This window comes from Dermochelys coriacea, chromosome 1 (genome assembly GCF_009764565.3).
Source record: "Dermochelys coriacea isolate rDerCor1 chromosome 1, rDerCor1.pri.v4, whole genome shotgun sequence".
Taxonomy (NCBI): domain Eukaryota; kingdom Metazoa; phylum Chordata; order Testudines; family Dermochelyidae; genus Dermochelys; species Dermochelys coriacea.
The window spans coordinates 329,428,192-329,452,165 of record NC_050068.2 but is presented as its reverse complement, the minus strand read 5'-3'; the positions used below and the strand labels follow the sequence as shown (position 1 = coordinate 329,452,165).

The 23,974-nt window shown below is 40.4% G+C and overlaps 1 protein-coding gene across 5 annotated transcripts in view; it reads left to right on the top strand.

The window, feature by feature from the left end:
- The first annotated feature begins 1,034 nt into the window (after positions 1-1,034).
- The window catches only part of LOC119849875 (gamma-secretase activating protein), a 62,422-nt gene continuing 39,482 nt past the window's right edge, over positions 1,035-23,974 (top strand). For 2 of the 5 annotated variants that reach the window (XM_038387193.2, XM_038387190.2), the window contains exons 1-12: positions 1,230-1,455; positions 7,430-7,506; positions 12,975-13,031; positions 15,732-15,801; positions 16,196-16,255; positions 16,407-16,495; positions 16,911-16,980; positions 17,530-17,579; positions 19,054-19,158; positions 20,111-20,170; positions 21,309-21,352; positions 22,782-22,867. In XM_038387193.2, coding sequence (XP_038243121.1) covers positions 1,371-1,455; positions 7,430-7,506; positions 12,975-13,031; positions 15,732-15,801; positions 16,196-16,255; positions 16,407-16,495; positions 16,911-16,980; positions 17,530-17,579; positions 19,054-19,158; positions 20,111-20,170; positions 21,309-21,352; positions 22,782-22,867 — 853 coding nt within the window. In that variant the 5' untranslated portion in view covers positions 1,230-1,370. Of the gene's footprint in view, positions 1,456-7,429; positions 7,507-12,974; positions 13,032-15,731; positions 15,802-16,195; positions 16,256-16,406; positions 16,496-16,910; positions 16,981-17,529; positions 17,580-19,053; positions 19,159-20,110; positions 20,171-21,308; positions 21,353-22,781; positions 22,868-23,974 lie in introns of all 5 variants that reach the window. The other 3 variants (XM_038387189.2, XM_038387188.2, XM_038387191.2) reach the window with 3 other exon arrangements.

Here is a 23,974-nt window from a genome sequence, read left to right as displayed (position 1 = left end):
TTGTAAGCAAGGCACGAGAAGTAATTCTTCCGCTCTACTCTAAGCTGATTAGGCCCCAAATGGAGTACTGTGTCCAGTTCTGGGCACCACATTTCAGGAAAGATGTGGACAAACTGGAGAAAGTCCAGAGAAGAGCAACAAAAATGATTAAAAGGCTAGAACACATGACCTGTGAGGGAAGATTGAAGAAATTGGGTTTGTTTAGTCTGGAGAAGAGGAGACTGAGAGGGGATATGATGACAGTTTTCAAGTACATAAAAGGTTGTTACAAGGAGGAGGGAGAAAAATTGTTCTTCTTAACCGCTGAGGACAGGGCAAGAAGCAATGGGCTTAAATTGCAGCAAGGGCGGTTTAGGTTGGACATTAGGTAAAACTTCCCGTCAGGGTGGTTAAGCACTGGAGTAACTTGCCTAGGGGACTTGTGGAATCTCCATCATTGGGGATTTTTGAGAGCAGGTTGGACAAACACCTGTCAGGGATGGTCTAGATAATACTTAGTCCTTCCTTGAGTGCAGGGGACTGGACTAGATGACCTCTCGAGGTCGCTTCCAGTTTGATGATTCTATAAGCAACTACTATACTGGGTGGCTCATCGTTCGTGCCTGTAAATTGCCCAGCCCAAAGGGGGTACAATGCTGACCAGGGCCTCTGGGTGCTCTTGTAATAATATAAGAGGGAATAATAATACAACACCCCCCCCTCCCGCCCACGCACCTACTGCTGACACCATTAGCTTGCGATACCCTCATTACAGGCTCCTGGAGGGCTTTAGAGCCACGAAGGGCAGCAGATCTGCCCCAGAATCCAACATTCCCCTGAGTTTGGAGGTGTTGGATCCGGGGGTTGGTTTTGTGCCACTGCCGACCTCCAGCGTTTTAGCTTATTGCCAATTACTTGTCGCCGGCGGGCACGGCCCATTTCTCAGCCCTCTGCGTAAAGCGCCGCCAACAACCAGCGCGGCGAAAGCCCAGGCCGACGAAAAATCATCGGCCGGCCTGCAGCAGGGACGCCCAAGCACAACCGGCGCTTGCTCAGCGCAGCCTCCCCTCTGGCTGCAGCCCGGGGGCCGCCGCGCGCGCCCAGCCACTCCAAGGCGCGCGGAGCTGAATGACACCCCCGGCAGCCAGTAGGGCGCCGCTCGGAGCAGCTCCCGGCCGGGCCGGGCCCTCCCCAGCGCGCCCGCGCTCGGGCAGAAGCGAAAGCAGCGGCCCTGCGCGGGCGGAGGGCGGAAGCGTCGCGCCCCGCCCCGCCCCGCCCACGCCGCCGGCTCTAGGGGCCGGAGGGGCGGACGGAGCGCGGGCTCCTCCGGGACCCCTGCTCTTGCCAGTCTGCCCCCCGCAGCCAGGGGCCAGGCGGGTGGCGCCATCGCCATGCTGCTCCAGCTGAGCGCCGACTTCGATCTCCAGAGCGATGTGGTCCCGTGGCTCTGGGCGCAAGGTCCGGCAGCGGCTCTAGGTAACGCTGATGCTCGGGGCGGCGCTTTCCCTCCTGCCCACGCAGGCTTGGTTTTTGTAGGGTCGCCCCCACCCCTGCTCGGCTCACCTGTAAGGCAAGTGCCCTCGCCCTCCGCCTGCCCAGATGTGGCCCTGGCTTCTGAAGTGTGTGCGCATATGTATGGTTATCCGGCCCTTTAAACACCCCCACAACCTTCCCCCCCGCCCCCCGTTCTTAAAATGGGACATAACACAAAGGGAGGGGGAAGAAGTTGGACATGTTGTGATATTAATGTCCTTGCTGGGTCAAAGCCAAGCTGGCTGGAATCTAATTTTTCATGAAGCAGCACCTTAGTTTAGCTTATGGCAGTAATAACAGCAACATGCTATTTGTGTGCTGAGTGGTGACCATGTCAAAAGAGCCTAGGTGCGTTTAAACTTGGGCCTACGTGAGTGAAGTAGTGTCTCTTTTTGGCATGGTTTAGTCAGGTGCCAGGAGCACGATCTGTGAACCGTTGCCAAAACGTATCTAGAAATACCTGTCTGCCTTGCTGCATGTTATGGTTTCCCCATTTGTATGCTCCTTGGCTGCCAGTTACAAAGATAGCTGGGCCTGATACTGGACTGACTTACACCACGTTCAAATGCCATTAAAGTCACGTTTAGAATCCAGTCCACTCATCATTTATGTAAGTAAATGTTCACTTTAAAAGTGATGCAAATTGCAAAGTTATTCCGTATGTTGTGAGTTTATATTTTAGATGGTGACACTTTATTTATTTTTTAAAAATGGAGAATCAAGGAGTTTCATCTGTTATGGCAGGGAAGTGAAAATGGTTCTGTTACAAACATGAGAAGCAGACTGCACTTAAGGTGACATGCCAACTCCTTGAGAGCTGCCAACTCCTTGAGTAAATATCAGAGTCTAAAAACAAATATAACATTAAACCGGTTATTCTAAAGTATGTGTACTTAAAAGCAACTACTTTGAAATGTGAGCCAAGTTCATCCTTGGTATAGCTCTCCACTAAAGTCACTCATGCATCAGAGATGAATTTGGCAAAGAGTGTTCAAAGTGAAACAATTGTATATGACAACAGGAAATAACCTATGTAGATTTAACTTCCTACTAACAGACTACTATCATGTATGCTAGATGTTATCCCTTTCTTTCACAAAACTTTCCTCTCTCACTCCCCATTTCTCCAAAAAGTAACCTCCCCTTTTAAAAAAAAAACAAACTTTAATCAATTTTGTAAATAAATGGTAATTAAAATTAAATTAACGGTTAGATGCCACAACAATATGTGATTGCTAAATTATTCTGTTGGGTGCTGTGGGAATTGAGAAGCAATAAATAAACCCAATGGACTTTTGGCACAGTGGTTCCCCCCCACCCACCTGTGAAGTAACTGGTTCAGTTCTATTTTTTAAAAACTACAGAAGACTCAGTTTAGAAAAGCAGAGGGAAATGGCATAAAAATCATCATCTTTAGGGCCCTATCAAATTGTCCATTTTGGTCAATTTCATGGTCATAGGATTTTTAAAATAGTAAATTTCATGATTTCAGATATTTAAATCTGAAATTTCACAGTGTTATAATTGTAGGGGTCCACCCCCAAAAAGGAGTTGTGGGGGGCTCGCAAGGTTATTGTAGTGGGGGTTGCAGTATTGCTACTCTTACTTCTGCGCTGCTGCTGGCCATGGTCCTTCCTTAAGAGCAGGGGAGCTGGAGAGCAGCAGCTGCTGGCTGAGAGCTGAGCTCTGAAGGCAGAGCCACTGCCAGCAGCAGAACAGAAATAAGGCTGGCATGGTATGGTATTGCCCCCTTATTTCTGCGCTGCTGCCTGCAGAGCTGGGCCCTCAGTTAACAGCTGCTACTCTCTGGCCACCCAGCTCTGAAGGCAGCGCAGAAGTGAGGGTGGCAATAATGCGATTTCCCCTCCCCACAATAACCTTGCCACCCCCCGCCCCCGCAACTCCCTTTTGAGTCAGGACTCCCAATTTGAGAAACACTGATCTCTCCTGTGAAATCTGCAGGGCAGGGGTCTCAAACATGTGGCCCACAGAGTTATTTCCTGTGGCCCGCCATAGGCGCCAACTCCACCGGCAGCCAAGCTCCCCTCACCCCCTGCCCTCCGCCTCCGCCCCCCGAGCGCACTGCTCCGCCCTGCTCCTCTGCCTACCTCCCAGTGCTTCCCGCTGTCAAACAGCTGTTTGGTGGCACTTATGACTTTTCAGGAGGGAGGGGGAAGGAGTGGGGATGCGGTGTGCTCAGGGGAGGAGGCGGAGAAGAGGCGGGGCTGGGATTTGGGGAAGGGGTTGGAATAGGGGCTGGGAAGAGGTAGGGCAGGGGCGGGGCCTCATGGAAGGGATGGAGTGGGGGCTGGGCTGGGGCAGGGGGGAGGCTTTTGTATCTTTGTATTAAAAGGTGTCAGTGATGCAGCCCTCGGGCCAATGTATTAGTCTTCATGTGGTCCTCATGGTGATTTGAGTTTGAGATCCCTGGTAAAGGGTAAAAGCACACAAAAGACTAGAATTCACAGGGGGGAGACCCGATTTCACAGTCTGTGATACATTTTTTATGGTCGTGAATTTGGTAGGGCCCTAATCATGGTAGAGAGAGATGCTAGTATAGGTACTAAATTCTGAATGTCCAATTGGAGACCTTTTGGCAAGATACATAGTTCAAAAAATCAACTGTCTATGTACTGTTGCACTATAAAGGGGTATGTCAGATTGATTTAGCCCCAAACAAGTTTATACAAAACCAAAGGTAAATAGGAAAGTTCCCATTATTTTAAAAATAAATTCCTTACCTTCCCTCCTACCCCAAAGTCTGTAGTTGAAAAGTATTCCACGTATGTTAGGTATTATTATTATTACTATTATTTATTATTATCTATCCTTATATACCGGAGTGGTTTACTGTGATATGAATACGTCTTATAGTGTGGACGTGGCACTGACCATCTTGTTTAAGACTGATACAGGCCATGCACGGCCTTTTTAAAAATACAAAAAAACAGTTATTTTTAGAATAAGCCCATCTGATGTTACTAATGTTACTGTTTAGCATTTCAACTTCTATTCACATAGTTACTTTTCTACCTTTTAAAAATAAATTATTTTTGTGTCTAGGCACCCAAGGCGTTGTAGCCTATTAGTTAAACTATCTCGGGTTCAGCTCTCGTTGCTACAGTTTCTCAACAGAGTTATCTTGTGAAGTCTCACATGCATGTTTAACTTTATTCTCATGGGACAACTCATATGAACAACATTAAGCATCCATATAAATGTTGTCAGTATTAGGGCTCAAATCACTGGATTTTGGACAAAAATATCTTGTATGATGCTGAACTTAGCAATCACGTATGTTGTGTTCACAAAAAGACATATCTCCTATTATAGGTCCTACCTAGTAGAAGCATTGTGTTTGTAAAACATTGGTTAGAACTAAAGAAATTAAACTTTTTAAAATAAACACATGAAAATATTTGTTTTCAACTGTTTATGAAGGAAATCTGGGCTTATTTTTGTTTAGCTCAGTCATGTTCAGAAGACAAGCAGCACTTCTTGCTATGTATTAAAACTGTGCTATATTTGAACAAAGTCTTCCTGGCTATTCTGAATCTGGTGGTGTTGGTAACCTGCTGGAGAGTCTCAAATGGCCATCCGTATAAAGAAGACTTCAAGCAAATTTCAGAATGGAGGGGTGGGAAGAGGTGGGGCCTCATGGAAGGGGTGGAGTGGGGGCAGGTCCGGGGCCAGAGTGGGGGTTGAGCACCCACGGGAAAGAGGGGAAGTCAGTGCCTGTGGGTAGATGGGACAGTATTCACCCTCGACATGCAGGCAGGCTGTGTGGTTGCTTGCCTGCTATTCTAGTAGGATACTGGGATATTGGCTATTGTTCTTTGTGCCCTTTACATTGGGTTTTTGTCCACTGGATCTTTCAAGTGCAGATTTAATGATCACTTCCCCAGTCCACTCCAAATGCTCAGTCTGTGCTTGTTTAGTAAGGGTGGCAGGAGAATCACCTTTGTGGTGTGCAGCTCCTTCAACGTGTCCTCCCTCCTCTCCATCCTGGACTGATGAGGAGGCCCTGTGGTACAGAGGCTATTGGGTGGGCCCTCTACGTTGGAGTGAATTCTGCCTTGAGGGAGTCTCCTATGTGGAAAAGGATTTGTTTGGAGACTGTTCCCAAAACTTTCAGGATTAGTAAAAATGGGTGAATCCAATGAAATTTCCATTGATATCAATGTAGGATATAGTATCATTCGAAGGGATAATGACAGATCTTCTGGGCTACTATTGGGTGATCATCTCTGGTGTAATGCTGTTGTAATTGACTTTGAGTAATCTGACAGCTGTGGAAAGTGGTGAATCTAGTAGTGTAAAGAAAGCCAGGATTTCCCCCTTGTTCTCCAACAACAAAATCCCAGTATTCTGAATTTAATTGATCCTAACAGTAATAAATAAAACAAAGAAAGTGTTCTTTTCATTACTAATTGTGTTAGCGCAAGCCAGTTTATAGTATAAAAATACCTGACCATATGGAGGAGGCACACTCTCTACCAGCCTTAAGTGATAGCCACAAAGTTATTAGTGTCAAACCCAGCTAATAACCTAACTGGAATCTTGAAGAATTTTTCCATTCACACTTTCTGAACCACATTGCAGTTACAAACTACCATACAATGATTAAAATGAAGCCATCAAATGTTCTTGTTATGGACTACATTTCCTTTCCCGATCAAGATCCCATTTGTGATGCAACAACCCTTTAGCAACCACAGCTGCTAGAAAAGTGGCATAAGGAAGGCATGCCTTTTTATTGTCTTTAATATGATATGAGATTTGTCCTTTTTGACATACACTAATCATGCTATTTCCTTTTGTTTTGGGCTTCCCTGCTGCCTGGTCCTTCTCTTTCCCCTTCCTGTCCATCGTGGCTTTCTGATGATTCTCTCCCTCCTCTACCCCCACTCTCTTATCTATGGTTCCCTGATACATGGGATCCTTGCACATGCCTTTGTGCGGCTTAGTTTCCAGGTACCCCAGTGCAGCAATTCTTAAATTCGGATGTGTGAAATTTATGCTGGGGGGGGCATGAAAAGATTTAGGATGGAAAAAAAACCTTACTGCACACCTTCAGAGCTGGGTGGCCGGAGAGCAGTGGCTGCTAGCCAGGTGCCCCAGTTGGGGTGAAACTACTACAGACAGAAAGAAGGGGGTGTGATCAAATAAATTTGAGAATCACTGCCCCAGTGTATAGCTCCCTGGTGGCTCTGGTCACTAAGAGAAAATTCTGTTTCTTATCCTGCTCTTTATGTGGAAGGGGCCTCTGGAGGAGGCAGCTAGGCTGGCACTGCCTCATTTCCAGGTACTTCTCTGAGTTGCCTGGAGAAGCAGTTGGAAACAAGGCGACAAGTGTCGTGGTGCTGGTTCCACCTCTGTGTTGACGACTGGCCGGTGCTCTGAGGATTGCAGTTTGAGAACTTGCAATGCATAGCCATTACTTAACTTCTAAAGTCCTGTATGCATTTAATAGAATGGGTTGAAACTGATACAGAATACAATGAATGCAAACATCTAATTTAGAATTCTAATGGAAAATAGGAGTTGATCTTGACATTTTGCAAGGAGATGGTTGAATTCCATTACTATGGCAATTAGAACTATTAATTCAAACATGGTTTCCATGTTATTGGGTGAGTGAGTGGGGAGTGTTTAGAAACTGAGCTCCTTTTCTATAAGTTTTTAAAACTCATTACATCTCATTTGAAGTTTCATTCAGGATTAAATAGAAGCTGCGTACCATACTATCTTCCTCAAGAAGAGACATTTTTTCATACGCACAATAGGCTGTAGAAAGGCCTTCATTTAAGTGTTTTTGCAGATGTAAGACTAATGCTGATTTGTTTTAAACTTACATGAGTTCTACAATAAATTAATCCAAATGAGTGTTTTATGCCTTTAATACTTCTTATTTCAGACACTTTTGAGAAGAGTGCAGCAAAACCGTACATAGTAAATGTTGAAAGAAATGGAAAAATTATTTATACCTGGAAGGTGAGTCTGTTCAGATATACCAGAAAGTAATAATTTGTCTAATTTAATCTAATACTTGCATTTTACATTTCTTTTCATTGGGATTTAAAACCTGTAATTTGATCGATTACAAGTTTTAGATGTCTTTTAGGTTACTTACAAAAACTGTTTTTTCCTTGGGGCAAGGCTGAAGGGACTGAGAGTGAAATCCTGGCTCCATTCAAGTCCATTGGAGTTTTGCCATTGACTTCACTGTGACCAGGATTTCATCCTAAACGAACAGCCATTACTTAGACAAATTCTTCATAAACAGCACATTCTTCCACCCTGAGAGCTGAGTTGCTCAAGAAAGACAGAATCTACTGAATTCAAGCGGAGCTATTGCACTTAAACTTGGTTCTGTATAAGTGACATCTTTAAACTTTTTTAATGGTAAAAAAAAAACAAACTCCTCCTCATGCTGTGTTTTGTGTAATTTTAAATCCTGCTTGTATTTGTAGTTGTCATGAACTATGAAGTATCTTTAACTTGTTTAGTATCCTTCAGAGCTACAGTCACTTCGACTTCAAAAGCCTACATTTAGGGCCCTGTTCTCCCTAGTGCATGTAAGGAAGAAGAAACACTCAGTATTAAATCTTGTGGCATTGTGAGAATCTCCAATTGGTTTGGGGACGATTCCCCCTCTTTGGAAGAAGTTGGGGTTCAGTTAGCAAAATCTATTAGTACCCACCCAGATTCATTTTGGATTTTAGGGGATCTGCTGGGGGCACAGGCTGCAGGGCAGTGCACTTCGATGGAACTGCGTTGCCAGGGATGCCTCTTATTCTTTGACTTGCCCCCTCCAAACAGCAGAGCTGAAACCCTGCAGAGCATCCAGCAGGGCTTCCACAAGGATGAGGGAAGGAAGAGGCGGCTGCAGTGGAGCAGAATTCCCTTTTCTTGTGGATGTAGGCTCTCCTTTGCATGAGGACACCAAAGGCAGTTATGGGGCCTTTACACATCACCCGGCAGTATTAACAAAGCTCCCTTTGTTTTTGTTTTTAATATTTTAGTTTCATGAAATACCAGTTTTTTGTATTACACAAAAATCTGTTAATATTTTACTCTGATCCATGCAAAGTTCATCTGTGCAGCTGTTGTCAGCTAATCTTCAGGGCACCACAGACCTGAGGAGGCCAATTTTTGTTCGTAAGGGGAAAGTGCCTTCTTTCTAGCATGTATGGAATGTTGCATTAAGCATTCCAGGGCTGCAGACTGGCCAGCCCAATCACTTCATATGGCAGCCAGGCTCTTGGGAGAAACAGCAGGATTCACTGAGCTTGCTCAGCGTGTTTGCCTCCCTATCCCCAGCTTGTTACATTTCCTAGGGCTGAGGTAACCTCTGCAGGCTGCGTGGTGCTAGGTGGTGGTAGCGGGGCAGACGGGAGATCCTGAAAACGGTGTAGCAGAGTGGAGAACACTTTTGCATGAGGTTTCCACTTCCCAAATTGCTGTGAACTCTCTCCTGAAGAACATGTTTTTTGTTAATTCCCCAGTCCTCCTGTCTCCCCAAAGTAGGCTGACCTTCCCCCGGCTAGGTCATTCTCCTACAGAAACAGCATCTGGAGCCTTGCTCCCTTGGGAAGGCCACGTATATGTTTTGTTTGGGTTTTAAGATTTAAAACCTTTTACTGGAGTGGAGAGTATTCCTTGGAGTATTTTCACCACAGGGCAAATTTGAGGGCTGGTCATATGTTGTATGTTTAAAAAAAACAAAAAACAAAAACCAACAACATGCGTCCTTCTCCTAGAGAGAGGAGTGTTGTCTGTGTGAGACACACAAATAAGGTGTCTGACCTGCTGTGGGATCCGTGCAGGCCTTAATGCCCAGATAGATTCCTACTGAAGTTAGTGAGATTCCATGTAGGGTTGTGTCCATCCATGCTGGTGCAGTTGCATGATGGGGGTTTGAATTATCCCAGATCCTTGTGTATGCTAACTTTTTTCTCCAGAAGTTGGAGCTATGTACAAAAAGTATAAATTTCATCCTGCACATAAGATGCTTTTTGCATCAAATCGTTAAGGCTTGGAAAATGGACCATTTTTAAGCCTCAAGGGTGAAATGCTGGCTCCACTGATAGGCAACTGGAGTTTTTGCCGATGACTTTAATGGAGGCAGGATTCCACCTAAGGTGATTTCGTTCTGCAGTAACTTATTTGATTGATAACAAATGTACTGCGTTATCTACTTTGTTCTCTTGTGTATGGCAAAACGTTTCCATCTGCTGATCTTTTTATGACTTCTTTTTGTGCAGGAAGGGACAGGGTCTTCAATTTATCTAAACTTTACTGTATGTGTGGGTAACTGATAAGTAGTTAAAGTCCCATTTTTGACCTACTGTAAAACTGTTGCAAACTGGTGAAGAATGTCTTCTGAATGATGAGTATTTTTCATGTTGCTACTCTGTTGTTAATATACAGAAATGATATCGAAAAGCGTTCTAATTTTATTCAAGATCAATAGATATGGTTAACCCAGTATCTGCAGATTTCCTTGTTCTTCCATATATTAACTATGGAGAAATAACTTCATTACTGCATACTGGTGTTGGTTAACTGCAGATTTTATTGTCAGGTTTCAGAGTAGCAGCCGTGTTAGTCTGTATTCGCAAAAAGAAAAGGAGTACTTGTGGCACCTTAGAGACTAACAAATTTATTTGAGCATAAGCTTTTGTGAGCTACAGCTCACTTCATCCAAGGCAATTTAGTCTTTAATTTATTTTAAATAACCACTGTAAACTATATTAATCAATGAGCCACCATTTCTGTGAGACGCACGTAAACATGTGTCCTTCCTGCTGGCTCTCTAGCAGCAGTTAACTCTAACACATGTCAGAGCATTTCATGTTCATACTGACATTATCAGCAAGGCTTGTGCACAAACAAGGATGTACACTAAACTGAGCTATTTTGGCTTCTGTCCCGTTAAACACAATTGGAAAACAATCTGTATCTGCCAAGTGAAAAAAGACCAAATGTATTGTGTGTACGATCAGTGGAAGGAGGAGGATGGACCTTATTTTCAAACTTTTACAAAAATTATAAAATGTTGAGATTAGAAAAAACATAGCTTTTGTCGTTCGTGGCATATACAGTTGTCACATACCTGTTTAAAAAAAACAGCTTATTAGTCACAGGGTAATCACTTCTGCCCTGAAAAGCAATGTAGGAATCCTGTAAATGCACTTGGTAACAATATGCTAGCACGTGCATAGACCTGATGTGGAACTTTGATTGCTTATTACAGCTGTGATTCCATTTTTTATGAAATACACTTTTCTTAGCAAAGTACAGAAAATGCCAGATTGTAGGGGCCTGCTCCTGCTCCCACTGAAGTCAGTAAGGTCGCAATTTGGTCCTGTTAATTCATTTTAAGTCGGTGGAATTTAAGCACATGCGTTTTTTTAAAATAAAATAGGAGCATAGAAGAGTTTTGTTGTCGAGAGCTGTTGTGGTAGCCGGTATAAAAACCTAAGAGAATGCATGACCAGACCTTATATGCACTTAAGCCCCTTCATTTTCAGTTTAAACCGATTTTTTTACTGAAAAATTCCTGGGTGTCACAAAAAGTATTTATTTTTTTTCTGATTTCACCCTACTTTTGTGTCATTCAACTATATAAAAATAACTTGTTTTATTCGGAAAATACAATATATTGCATAAGATATATGTATTAAGATAATACATTAGTCTGTGTGTATATGCAAAGCTGCCTGTTGAGGTATTAGTCTAGAAGATATACACAATAAAAAAAAAAAAATAGGCACGCATGCAAACTCTGAAGTGCATGTGAATCTGAACTTACTGATGAATCTCACACCCACCACATACACATTTCAAGCTGTTAGCAGATAACAGTTTAAAGATTTGACACACTAAAATAGGAAGAAAATGAAAATCTGTATCAGAATACGTTTCAGAACACAAGGAAGTATTCGAAAGTTTAAAAAAAAATAAAACCAGGAGAAAAGGATGAAGTTAAGTGTATGTGCGGCAAATGGTGCAGCCCAATTATTAAATGGAAATATTTATAGGCTAATAGTTCTAAGTCTACAACTGTAAACTGTTTATTCAAATGAAAGGTTTTATTTGGAGATTGGAGATGTGTTGTTTTCTTAAACTCAGAGGTGGCATTATGTTTTGAGTTCTATTTTGGTTCTGCAGCAAACCATGTTGATTAATGCTTTGGATTCCGTTCATCTACTGAATACTTCCCACCGTCTTTCCATTCACCAAAATAAATCCCAGTATTTACCCAGGAAAACTATTAATAGTTTTTTGCACTGATTTTCACCTGTTTTTGTTGTTGTGGTAATAAACGCTGATAAATTCCCAGGAAAAATTAAATAAAATAAAAACTAAAATGAAGGGCCCTTTGTCTACTTCACAAAACAAGGTGCAGTAATTTTTCAAACCACTACAGGTCCTTTTTCTCATGCTCTGTTGGTAAAAACAGTGGTGTTTATTGTATCGAGCAGACTCAATGATTGTAGTCTGATGAGTGCAAGGTTGCATACCTGGATGTAGCCTTATTAGCCTGGGAACTTTATGCACACTGTGAGAGTGACAGTAGCTTCCAACTGAAAATGGAAATGCAACAATTTGCTGCCAGTCAGAGGCCAAAAATGGAAATAGATCGGGAAAACCTAAAGCCTGGAAAACCATAAAGAGTCTTGTCCATTGAAAAGGAAACAGTTTAATCTGTGTTCAGAAGTAGCGTAAACAATAACCAGTACATCTTTATACAAATCAGCTGTAGATGGTGTTTGTTTTTTACAAGGCAGTAGACTGTCAACACAATTATTGACAATCTGAAGCTTTTAAACAGCTTGTGAAATCTTTTTAGCGTTTGTCTTGATAGTTCTCAGGGTAGGGGCTACACTCTTCCTCCAACTGCAAGTAGGTCACTGGGCTATGTGGCAACCTCTCTGCATCCGGATGTGAAGTTTTTAGCCACTGGGTCCAGACAATTGCAGATCCCCCAGATCTGGTGCATCCCACCCCAAAATATCCTACAGAGGGCCAACACAAAATCCCCTTCCATGGTGCACAAAGGATGCCAAGATACTACTTCATTGCCATCCTGCTCTTGTGGAGGTTGAGTGGGGAGTCTGCATAGAGCTTCAGTGAAGTAGAGAAGTGAGTTTCAGCTTATAAGGGGATGCAGATTCAGTTGTGGGTGGTGGGGTTGATCAGTTGTCACATGTAACTGGTCTAAAAAACAACACACATCAACCCCTCCCCTATTTTCGCACTCCCCTTTTTTGGAGTTGAAGTCATAGAGTAATACGTATGAAACCAAAGGCCAGAAAATGGATGGGAATGAACGGGAATGGAAAGAATTGGTGACAGGAAAGAAGAGAGGAGTAATGCTGGAAAAGAGAAAACAGTGTTTAACAAATGTCTATATAAATCTAGATAAATTGATAGTTATTTTATTTAATTTACAGGGAAGTGGGAGAAATACCTGCATTGGATTATATGATCCTCTTAATAAACAAAATGAGGTAAGACTAATGCCACAGGTAGATCTAGAAAGGATAATATCTCTGCTTTCTAGATTTTGATGTCCTAAAAATGACATTCTTATGTCTGTCTGAAGCATTTGTTTTTAAATAAAAGTTGCTGTTGTGACCTTTCCACACCCCAGTGTAAAGCATTCAAATAAAGTTTTGTAGCAACCTGTCTGCATAGCAATCTGACGTATTTTATGCTGCATTGGGCAAATATGAACACTAATGAGTCTTTTAAAAAAAAAAAAGCCTAATTAAACATGTTTTCTAAAAAAATAGAGCGGTCAAGCGATTAAAAAATTAATTGCGATTAAAAAAAATTAATCGTGCAATTAAACAATAATAGAATACAATTTAAATATTTTTGGATGTTTTCTACATTTTCAAATATTTTGATTTCAATTGCAACACAGAATACAAAGTGTACAGTGCTCACTTTATGTTTTTTGATTACAAATATTTGCACTGTAAAAAACAAATATATTTAAGTTCACTTAATACAAGTACTGTTGTGCAGTCTCTTTATCATGAAAGTTGAACTTACAAATGTAGAATTATGTACAAAAAATAACTTCATTCAAAAACAAAATAATGTAAAACTTTAGAACCTACAAGTCCACTCAGTCCTACTTCAGCCAATCGCTTAGACCAGTGGTCCCCAGCTTGCTGCCTGTTGGGACAACTGACTGACAAAGGAGTGCTTCCGCAGGACAACCCGGCGCTGAGGAGCACGGTCGCCGGACAACCAGCCGCTGAAATGCCGCCCAGAAGCGACAACGCCAAGAAGCGCCGCTGCCAAAATGCCGCTGCTTCTCGATGACTCCGCTTCTCGGTGGCATTTTGGCGACAGTGCTTCTCAACCACGCTGCTTCTCGGTGGCATTTCGGTGGCTGGTCATCTGGCGCCTGCCACACTCTTCTGGGAACATGAATATGCTATTGTAACAGAGGTTGTGGACCACTGGCTTAGACAAACAAATTTGGTTACAATTTGCAGGAGATAATGCAGCCCACGTCTTATTTACAGTGTCACCTGAAAGAGAGAATAGACATTTGCATGGCAGTGTTGTAGCTGGCATCTCAAGATATTTATGTGCCAGATGTGCTAAAGATTCATATGTCCCTTCATGCTTCAGCCACCATGCCACCAGAATACATGCATCCATGCTGATAACAGGTTCTGCTAGATAACGATCCAAAGCAGAGCGGACTGACACATGTTCATTTTCATCATCCGAGTCAGATGCCACCAGCAGAAGGTTTTCTTTTTTGGTGGTTTGGGTTCTGTACTTTCCGCATCGGAGTGTTGCTCTTTTATGACATCTGAAAGCATTCTCCACACCTCATCCCTCTCAGATTTTGAAAGGCATTTCAGATTCTTAAACCTTGGGTCGAGTGCTGTATCTACCCTTAGAAATCTCTTATTGGTACCATCTATGCATGTTGTCAAATCTGCTGTGAAAATGTTCTTAAAACGAACATGTGTTGGGTCATCATCCGAGACTGCTATAACATGAAATATATAGCAGAATGCGGGTAAAACAGAGCAGGAGACATACGATTCTCTCTCAAGGAGTTCAGTCACAAATTTAATTAACACATTATTTTTTTAACAAGCATCATCTGCATGGAAGCATGTCTTCTGGAATGGTGGCCAAAGCATGAAGGAGCATATAAGTGTTTAGCATATCTGGCACGTAAATACCTTGCAACTCCGGTTACAAAAGTGCCATGCGAACGCCTATTCTCACTTTCAGATGACATTGTAAATAAGAAGCAGTCAGCAGTACCTCCTGTAAATGTAAACAAACTTGTTTGTCTTAGCAATTGGCTGAACAAGAAGTAGGGCTGAGTAGACTTGTAGGCTCTAAAGTTTTACATTGTTTTGTTTTTGAGTGCAAGTATGTAACCAAAAAAAAATCTACATTTGTAAAAAGTTGCACTTCCACGATAAAGAGATTGCACTACAGCACTTGTATGAGGTGAATTGAAAAAATACTATTTCTTTTATCATTTTTACAGTGAAAATATTTGTAATAAAAATAATAATATAAAGTGAGCAGTGTACACTTTGTATTCTGTGTTGAAATAGAAGTCAATATGTTTAAAAATGTAGAAAAACATCCAAAATATTTAATAAATTTTGATTGGTATTCTATTGTTTAACAGTGTGATTAATCACGATTAATTTTGTTAATTGCAGTTAATTTTTTTTTAGTTAATCGCATGAGTTAACTGCAATTAACAGCCCTACTAAAAAGTAATTATTTATTTTGTTACTTGTATTACATGTGCACCGACAAGGTGCTGTGTGCTGCCAGGTGTATCGGAAGACATGATCCTAGAAAAGAAGATTGTACAGTCCTGCATCTGGATCTATGTGGATGACCTGTGCAGAACTGTGTTGAAATCATTGGGGTTTCATGCTGACATAAGGGTTTGCCTGTGTAGATCTACTGGCAGACTGGAGGCCTAAGGAAAAAAAGCAATGCACAAAGGGCGGAGGAGAGTGCTAAAACATAGCATCAGAATATAGTTCTTTTGGCCTTTGGGATGTTTGTTTAAAGAAACACTTTGAAGAAATACTGATCAGTGTTGTTTTTTCCTAAAGAGTAGAGACTTTAAAAATAGTTTGTATTGAGTGAAACAAAACAAACCACATTATGTAGTTAACTCAAAATTTATTTCTCAATAGCATCTGTATACCTTTGAAAAAGATCTACACATAATCAGTTGTTCAATCAACAATGAAAAGACATTACTAGGTAAGTGTCGTCTTTATCTCATTTAAAATTATACTATGTCATGATAAAGAAAAGTTTTTATTTTACTAATCTGGATAAATTTCAATCTAGAAATAATAAGAAATATTTTACCCAGAAGCAGCTCTTGACAATCTCCTTCTCTGCATTTTAAATACATCTGTCACTAGAATATCTAGGTGATAATGTGATTACTGTGACTGCTTTTTTCTTTTTAAACAAACTGACCGCTTCTTAAGTTTCTGCATGTCTAGTACATCTACAGTATCTGTTGTGGTGTTTCTTTAAAAGTTTGGTTCAGTGATGAATTTTCTTCCGTTAGATTTTATGTGATTTGATATTTGGAAATGTTCACTAAGATGAAATAGTGAATATACTTATTTTGTTTTTTGTTAAGTAGCAGTCAGTTTTCTTCAGTCAACAAAGGAAGAAAGAGTAAATCAGCTACTGCAGCCAGGTACCAAAAGTGGCTTATTTTTAATTGTGAAGGTAAAACTAATACTGTTATAGGGATTTTGCAACATTACTTTTGCTTGTATCCCTTATTTTGTAGAACAAAACTTTATAAAACAGATTAATATAGTTTGAAACTTGTGTTCTTTTTGCAGTATCTAAGTGTTTGACCTTGGTCATTGAAATTCACCCAATTAATAACGTAAGAGTCCTAAAGGCTGTGGATACCTGTATCAGAGTACAGGTAAATGATTCAACTAATCTGACTGTAACTTTTCATTTATTACTTTAAAGTGAAAAAGCAGGGGAATTTAAAAGTACCTGTTTTTCATGTTACCCATGCAAAAATATTGCATTATGTAACTGATATACATTATGCTTTTATAATATTTAGTACAATATAAGTAGACTATGCCTTTGGTTTGAACTCTCTATTTTATCTATCTTGAATCTTTCTAAGATTGTATTTATAGCAACTAATGATGATTTTCATCTGTAGTAATGCTGCTGCTGTTGTTTTATGGAGGATTATCAATGTGGCAGTCTGTATACAAAAGTTATTCCACTGTCAAATAAATCTCTTAAAATTATAAACATCTTAGATTAGCTTTAGCAACAAAGTCTCTTGACCATTATTTTTACATAATTTCCTTTTACAGTTTCTCTATCCAGTTGCAAACAGAAATCCTTTTCCAGAAAGCCATCTCTTACTAATTTCAGAAGATAAATGTAAGTATTTTGAGTTAATATTTTAAATATATACTGCTTTTCTGGTTAAACATGGACATCCTATTATTTTGAAACACTGTAGACTAGAACTATATTGCTAATTTGACTTCAATGTCCATTTTTATTTACTTATTTGTCCCTTCCATAAAAGCCAATATAGAAATAAGAAAGGTCTCAGCCAATAATAATATTACAGATGCTATTCCAACAAAGGTATACTTTAATAAGATTTTTTTCCCCAATATTGGAGGAATGGCCAGTCTTGACTGTGTTCTTATTTTATTTTTGATTAGCTCATACATTGCCCATAAGCAGCCATATCTTGTAGTCCTTATTCAGGGAAAATATCAATTATTTAGATGGAAGTTTTCCCTGAGTAAGGACTGTAAGATTTAGCTTATTATTCAGATTAACTATTATGTGAGGAGTTAATCTTTCTTGATACTAATATGGCAGCTCACAACTTTTCAGTGCTAGGTGGTTAAATTGTTTTGCTAACCATATTAACATATTTAAAAAAATTGAATTTCAATATTTCTAATTTTAAAGATATTGAACAATTTCACATTCATGTTGTCACAGAAGATCACCACAAAGTGGTAAGAAATCAACTTTCTTTTGAAGCTTTTATTGGAAAAACTAGAGGAAGACTATTCTTGTAACCAGTTTTCTATTGTGATTTTTCTGACCTTTCTAAATCATTGTTTTGGTAATGCTTTAAACTGTGGCTACAACTGTGAAAGCTATGTTAATAAATGTACAGATAGTATAGTAGGTTATTCAACCAGATACTGTGTAACTTATAGGAAAGTTAGTCCTCTCACTGCCTTCTCCTTAAATCTATGAACTTGACCTAATCAAAAGGTATGTTTAGAGCTTTACAGCTTTCCCAAAGCCTAAATATTTTGCGTGATAAGAAAGGGCTTTTACTCACCCTTGTGTTCGAAGACTCTGACATGGAGGAGAGTTTAGAAAGATGATCTGTGTGGAGAATGCATGAAGTAGCAACAAAACCAAATGATGCATCTAAAATTCAGTTTGAAAGTGGTGATGTGAATGCTTTGAATTATTCATTCCCCTGTATTTATAACATATGATATGAATCCTTATTATAATTGCTAGTAGCAACATTAATCAGTGGTGCCATTATTAGAAGACTATACAAATCCACTAGTGTGTGTCCTACTTAAAATAAAATGCAATAATCAGAGTCCATCTAATGCAGTTGTTGTATTTGCTGTATCATGAAAACCACAATTCATTTAATTGTGGCAAATAAATTTTTCCCCTCCAAACCTAGAAGTCCTTATTCTCAGTTACTGTAAGGCCTTTCACACTACTCCGGCGGTGAAAAGGTGTTTTAAGGTGGGTGCAAGTTTAAAAAAAAAACCAAAACTGTAAGAGTAGGGTAAAGGGCTTTAGAGTAACTGAAAATCAGGCCCTTAGTCTATGCCAGTTTCTGTCAAATAAACTGTTTAACTGTTACTTAAAATGACGTCCTGCTGCATCTGCCAAGGGTAAACTTAGATGGTCCTAATCATTTCCCACTATTTTAACCTCTTCCCTCCTCATTCATCATGTGTTTGGAAAGAGGGGACAAGATTCCCTTTGGAACTAGCAACTTTCCTCCTTCACTGGCTAATAAAGATTGTTGCAGTCAGTTCAAAAGCATCTCTCATCCCATTTCTCTCCCCTTCCCTGGGACTAAGCTTGCCATCTATTCTCCCTCCCTGCCTTCAAGGGACATGGGTGGGTAAGTTGTTCTTTGTGATTTCCCTTCTTCTCCCAACTCTGTGCCAATCTAGAAAATATTAGCTGGAACTTCCTTGGGAGCTAGCAAATATTTCTCCTGAACTGAACACACTGCCTCTGCAATGTGCCAGACCCTCTGGTTTACAGAGACTCCTGTGAAATGAGCAAATAGGACATTAAGCTACTTGGAAATATTAAAACTATCAGGCTGTTCTGTGTGCTGCTGTTTATCTTTTGAAAGCCTGAGTTGTTCGTCATCTTCATTACAGAAGAGTATTTGACCTATAGTGTTCACCTCCTTTTTTAAATCCTTCCCTTCAGGTGTTTCAAAACTCAGGCCAGCTCCCAAGAGACAGAGTTGCAGATGATCTTATTTGGGCACAATGGGATATGATAGAACAAAGGCTCTTCTACATTGTTCCAAAGGTGGGAAAAAATTGAATCTGTATGTTCTCATCTCTTTTTTTCATTTTTCTGATATGAAAGTTTGAGTTTAAAAGCCAGTAATAATGGTGTGAGTTGGATTATTTTGGGTAGTAAGAAGAGTAGGGTAATGAAAACTAGAGGCCTAAATTAGACTTTCCATGCTATTGTTTACATGTGGGTATTTTCAATGAGATATGATGTCAGTGCTTCCCAGGTAACAGAGGGATTTTTTTTTAAAGGTAGTGCTGATGTATGTGATTATCTAAACCTATTATAGCTAGCACATGTGCCCTAGGAATATAGGTTTGCCAAATTATGAGAGAATATTGTTTGCAAGCCAGGGCGTATAGATGTAAGAAAGCATAGACCATATGCACCAACTGAGGACATGATTCTTTGCTAGAAAGTTTCAAACTGCTTTTCATTCTGACTAATGGGAATAGCCAAACTAAGCTTAAGTTATGCAGAACAAAAATGGATTTTCAGTGCTAGTTTTTTGGTTTTTTTGATGCACTAAAATTAGGTGGAGTATTTCAGAAAGGATGGGAAGTGTAATATATAATGAGCTCATCTCTATTCTACTTTTTGCGAGAGGCCCTTTGGAGTTTTGCAAAATAAGATACTGTTCTCAATAGCTTTAGTCTCTATGAAGCAAAAGGTTACTGAAAGCTGCTATGTAATTTTTTAGTGGCTTTCTGCGTTTGACAAAGGAGTATGATTGGGGATTGCACAAGACTGTAACCAATTCTAGACAGAAGATAGACAACTGATCTGGGACGGGAAGGAAGCATATGTGCTGAGGTTTTAGTGTATGGTTTTTGCCTTTTCTCATCCACTTGTTGCCCTGTGCATGTTAGCAAACACGGCTGAATGATGGACTTTCCAACCATTTCTCAGTCTGCATGATGTGGCTCGATTTATTATAATAAAAGTCTCTCTCTCTCAATTTTAGGAATCAAGGAATATCTTAAAATGTGTCCAGTTTTATCCTGATGAAAACTTTAATTTAATAGTAAGTCATAGATATAAACTTGTTGTCATATAGCTAGTCTGAGGAGGGATTTAGTTATATATTTCAAGGGATAATTATGTTTATTCCCAAGTATTTGTATTTGATATTTTTATTAGCATGAATTATTATATAAAACCACAAACCTTGGAAACGTTCTTCAAAATGTAATGACCAGATTCTAATCTAAATATATTCAAGTCACTCCACTGATTTTGGACTAACATATAATTGTAGGACTGGAAGGGACCTTCAGAGGTCATCTAGTCCAGTCCCCTGCACTCCTGGCACGACTAAGTACTATTTAAACCATCTAGAATATCTGTGCAATCCCACTGAAGTTCATGGAATTACTCTAATTTTAGACCAGTGGAATTAAGCAGCACTTGCAAATCAAATTACTGGTAAATGGAGAAATGAAGGCCAGCTCCTGCTCCCATTGACTTCAGTGGAAACAGGATTGAGTCTATATGTTACTGAGTGTTGAGGGCACTGTGTAGTTATCTGGGTTGGATTCTTTGTGACAAAGTCTGAAATTCATGTTCGTGCTTGGGGCCTGCGTGGATGCCCTGACACATGGAAGTGGATGCATCCCAGCTAAAGGTGTGGTTAAGTAGTCTCTAGGGGAGCTTATGTGAGGCTTCTGTGTGGGAATGAATTTTGCTCACAGTGCACTGTAAATTAAAAGGCAGCCTGAGGGCTGATGGGCCCAGACCATGACTCCCTGCTTCTTCTGCCCCGCTTTACTTCAAATCCCTGTAGTATTGCTGCCTTGGAGCTCAGCTGTTTTGATGTACTTCTCATATAAAGACAGTATGGCATCCTAGTGACACATTTTAAGTTGTTTAAAATATGAAACTTGCCTTATGTCTTTGCAAGCCTAACTTAAACGTTTAAATTGGCTTAACACAAAAGCATCCCATTCCATAATTGTATAAAACCCCTACTGGGAGGGGGAACTATTTTCTGAGTTCTTGAATGACTTAAAAGGATCGAGTGGTGGTTGATGAATCCACGTTTTCGTTTGTGAAATTGGTGAGTTGGATGAAGAGTGAATGAGCCCGATGGATCCTTTATTGGACTGCAAAACCAATCTTAAATACTGAGTAATGTAGGTGTGTTCTGATTTTTGGGTTAACAGCTTGAAGCACCCCTGGACATCTCTTTAAGAGACATAGGATTAAAGTAAGTGGATCACAGTATTTTTTTGTTTCATTTGTCAATGTGTGTGTCTAAAATTTGGTTTAGTAACACATTAACTTCATTTGGCATTGCATGCATCTTTGCACTGTATGACTTGAATTCATATACCTGTTGTTGTAACCTGATTTATGTGAAGGTAAAGGGGAGGAAGCAGTGTCACATATGACCTTCAAACCCACCTCATAGATTTCCCCTCCTTCATCTCCTTCCATGATATGGTGAAGTTGGACAAGAAGTTTAACACGGTCACAGGTCCCTTCCTGTTGGGAGCGGTTTGGCAGGAGAACCAAATATAGACTAAACCACCCTTCCTGGGGGATACAATGTCCCCATCCAAATAAAACCAACTTTCCTTAGTTTCCTTTTGAGGTCACATCCTCTCTACAGCTGGCCTGTGGCAGTGTTCCCAAAACTTCCATTCCATTTCTGGGATTCCTTTTCCAGCTACTGGGCTCAGCTCCAAGCTGGTAATTGGGCAGACCAACAGCTCCTCTTTTGTCTCCATCTCTTCCTGTTATGAGGGATGATAGCTATTTATATACCCTTTCTCTTTCCTAGCATGCCTTGCAGTGGTAGCTTACAGTTCCCGACTGTCCCCCTCAGCTAGCACTCCCAGCATGCTTCAGAACTAAGTAGAAAACTGGAGCTTGGCAGTGCTGGCCATGGAGTCTACCTTACAGGATGAGTACAGTTATGATATAGTACTGAAGAAAACCAACTTCACAATTGCTAAAACTCATCTGAATCTTTGTGGAAAGATCGAGAAATATGTCTGGAGGAGGACCATTTTAAAAAAAAAAAGATTTAGTGCATAATTTACTATTGATAGATTGTAGTTGTTAATAGATTTTTCCAAGATCTGTGAAAACTACAGCTAACATTAGAATCTGAAAAAGAACCAAATGCAGAACTGGTAACACAAAAGAAATTAGCCCAGTTCTGCTGCCCCCTTCCCTTATTTTGTGACTATTCCCATTGCAATCAGTGTGACTACTCACAGAGTAAGGTGCTACTTGGCATGTGGTAGATTTGGGCTCCAAACCTTTTGACCTCTCGGATATGGTGAGTGAATAAACTGAGACCCTCCAGCACAATTTTCCTTCACCTTGGTTCAGCTCATGTGGGATTAAGCAACATGGTGCAGTGAAGAAATAACTTGCAGGCATATGGGATGTCCCCTTTTTAAATATGGTTATGAAGCAATTGCTGCATTTAGACTGCAATCCCAATCCTAAAAGAGTAAACTAACAGAAACAGACTGATCAGTTGTAGTTTAATTAAACTTTCTTATGGAATGTTTAATAATAATCTAATTCTTATATTTCCCTTGTGATCTTTCATGGGTTCAGTGTACTCTTTAAAAATCATTGTGGATGAAGAAATGAATTTAATGGTCTCTCTTTACTTCTAGATTTGTGAATTTTGGATATGATTACTCTCAAGACCAAGAGATGGAACCTAGATCTCTGAATCTGCAAGTTTTTACCAGTAAAACAGGTAATTAATAATGAAAAACTGTCTTGTGATGATCATATGTTACAGGTTACTACACTGAAGTGTAGTTGTGTAACTAATTACTAAGAAGTTTTAGGAGCCCATTGTTATATGTTTATGGCTAAACTTTTCCTGATGTATAGTACTCATAGCAGATCTTGCAGGAAATAGAGCTGAGGAAAGTAGTGGGTCTCCTTTTTTTGTAGCTGTAGTGACTTTTAATCTAATGACCATGGAAGGTCTGGAGTAACTAACCTATCTTGAGCCAGGCACATAAGCTTTGGATCAGGCACTATCAAAGTCAGTGGAATCTTTCTGTTTGCTTCACTGATCTTTGGATCAGACTTCTAATGCAGACTTCTTCAGATCTGTCAGCAGTGTTATTCAGTCCTCAGAGTCTGTTGAGCTGAGCCTACCAATTATGCTGATCTGTGGAGTGCACAGATGAGGCCTGGGGTGAAGCCCTCATTCTTATGCTCACTACTGCCTTCAGTCATTACGTGAATCCTGTCTTCAAGGGTAAAAAAAAAAACAAAAAAACACAAGTGCAGGAATACCTTGTGAGACACTTACATTTCTTTAGATTGATAAAATCCTTTAGATGCCCATCGTATTCTCTGGGCACTCATCCTATACATTTAAAAGGATTGGGCATAAGTATCCATGAAGTCCCTCAAAGTCTTAGCTTTCCCCATCAACCCCCAAAGCCTAGGAAAAGTGGTGGGTTTGTCAGTGTGCCTGGCTCTAACAGACTCCAAGTCAAGCTTCCTGCTATTCATTCGGAGGTGGTGCCCGCTCAAAAATCTCTGCTGATCTCACCTCCTGCCGTAGGACGCAGAGAGACACGTTCTCTCTGAAGTAACCGAGTCCCAGACCATCTAGGTTTATACGGTAGCACCAACACCTCAGACTGCTCCCAGAAACTTACTGGCAGCTCAAGCAGATCCCTGGGCAGAGATGTAATGCACGTCCAAGGTGAAACTTCCCTTAATAAGCAGACGGCAGCATTCTGCACAACCTTCAGTTTCCAAGCGGTCTCAAGGTGTAGCCCCATGTAAGTACGTTATCGCAAGCGAATATTAAGCTGACAAAGACCTGGATAATTGTTGC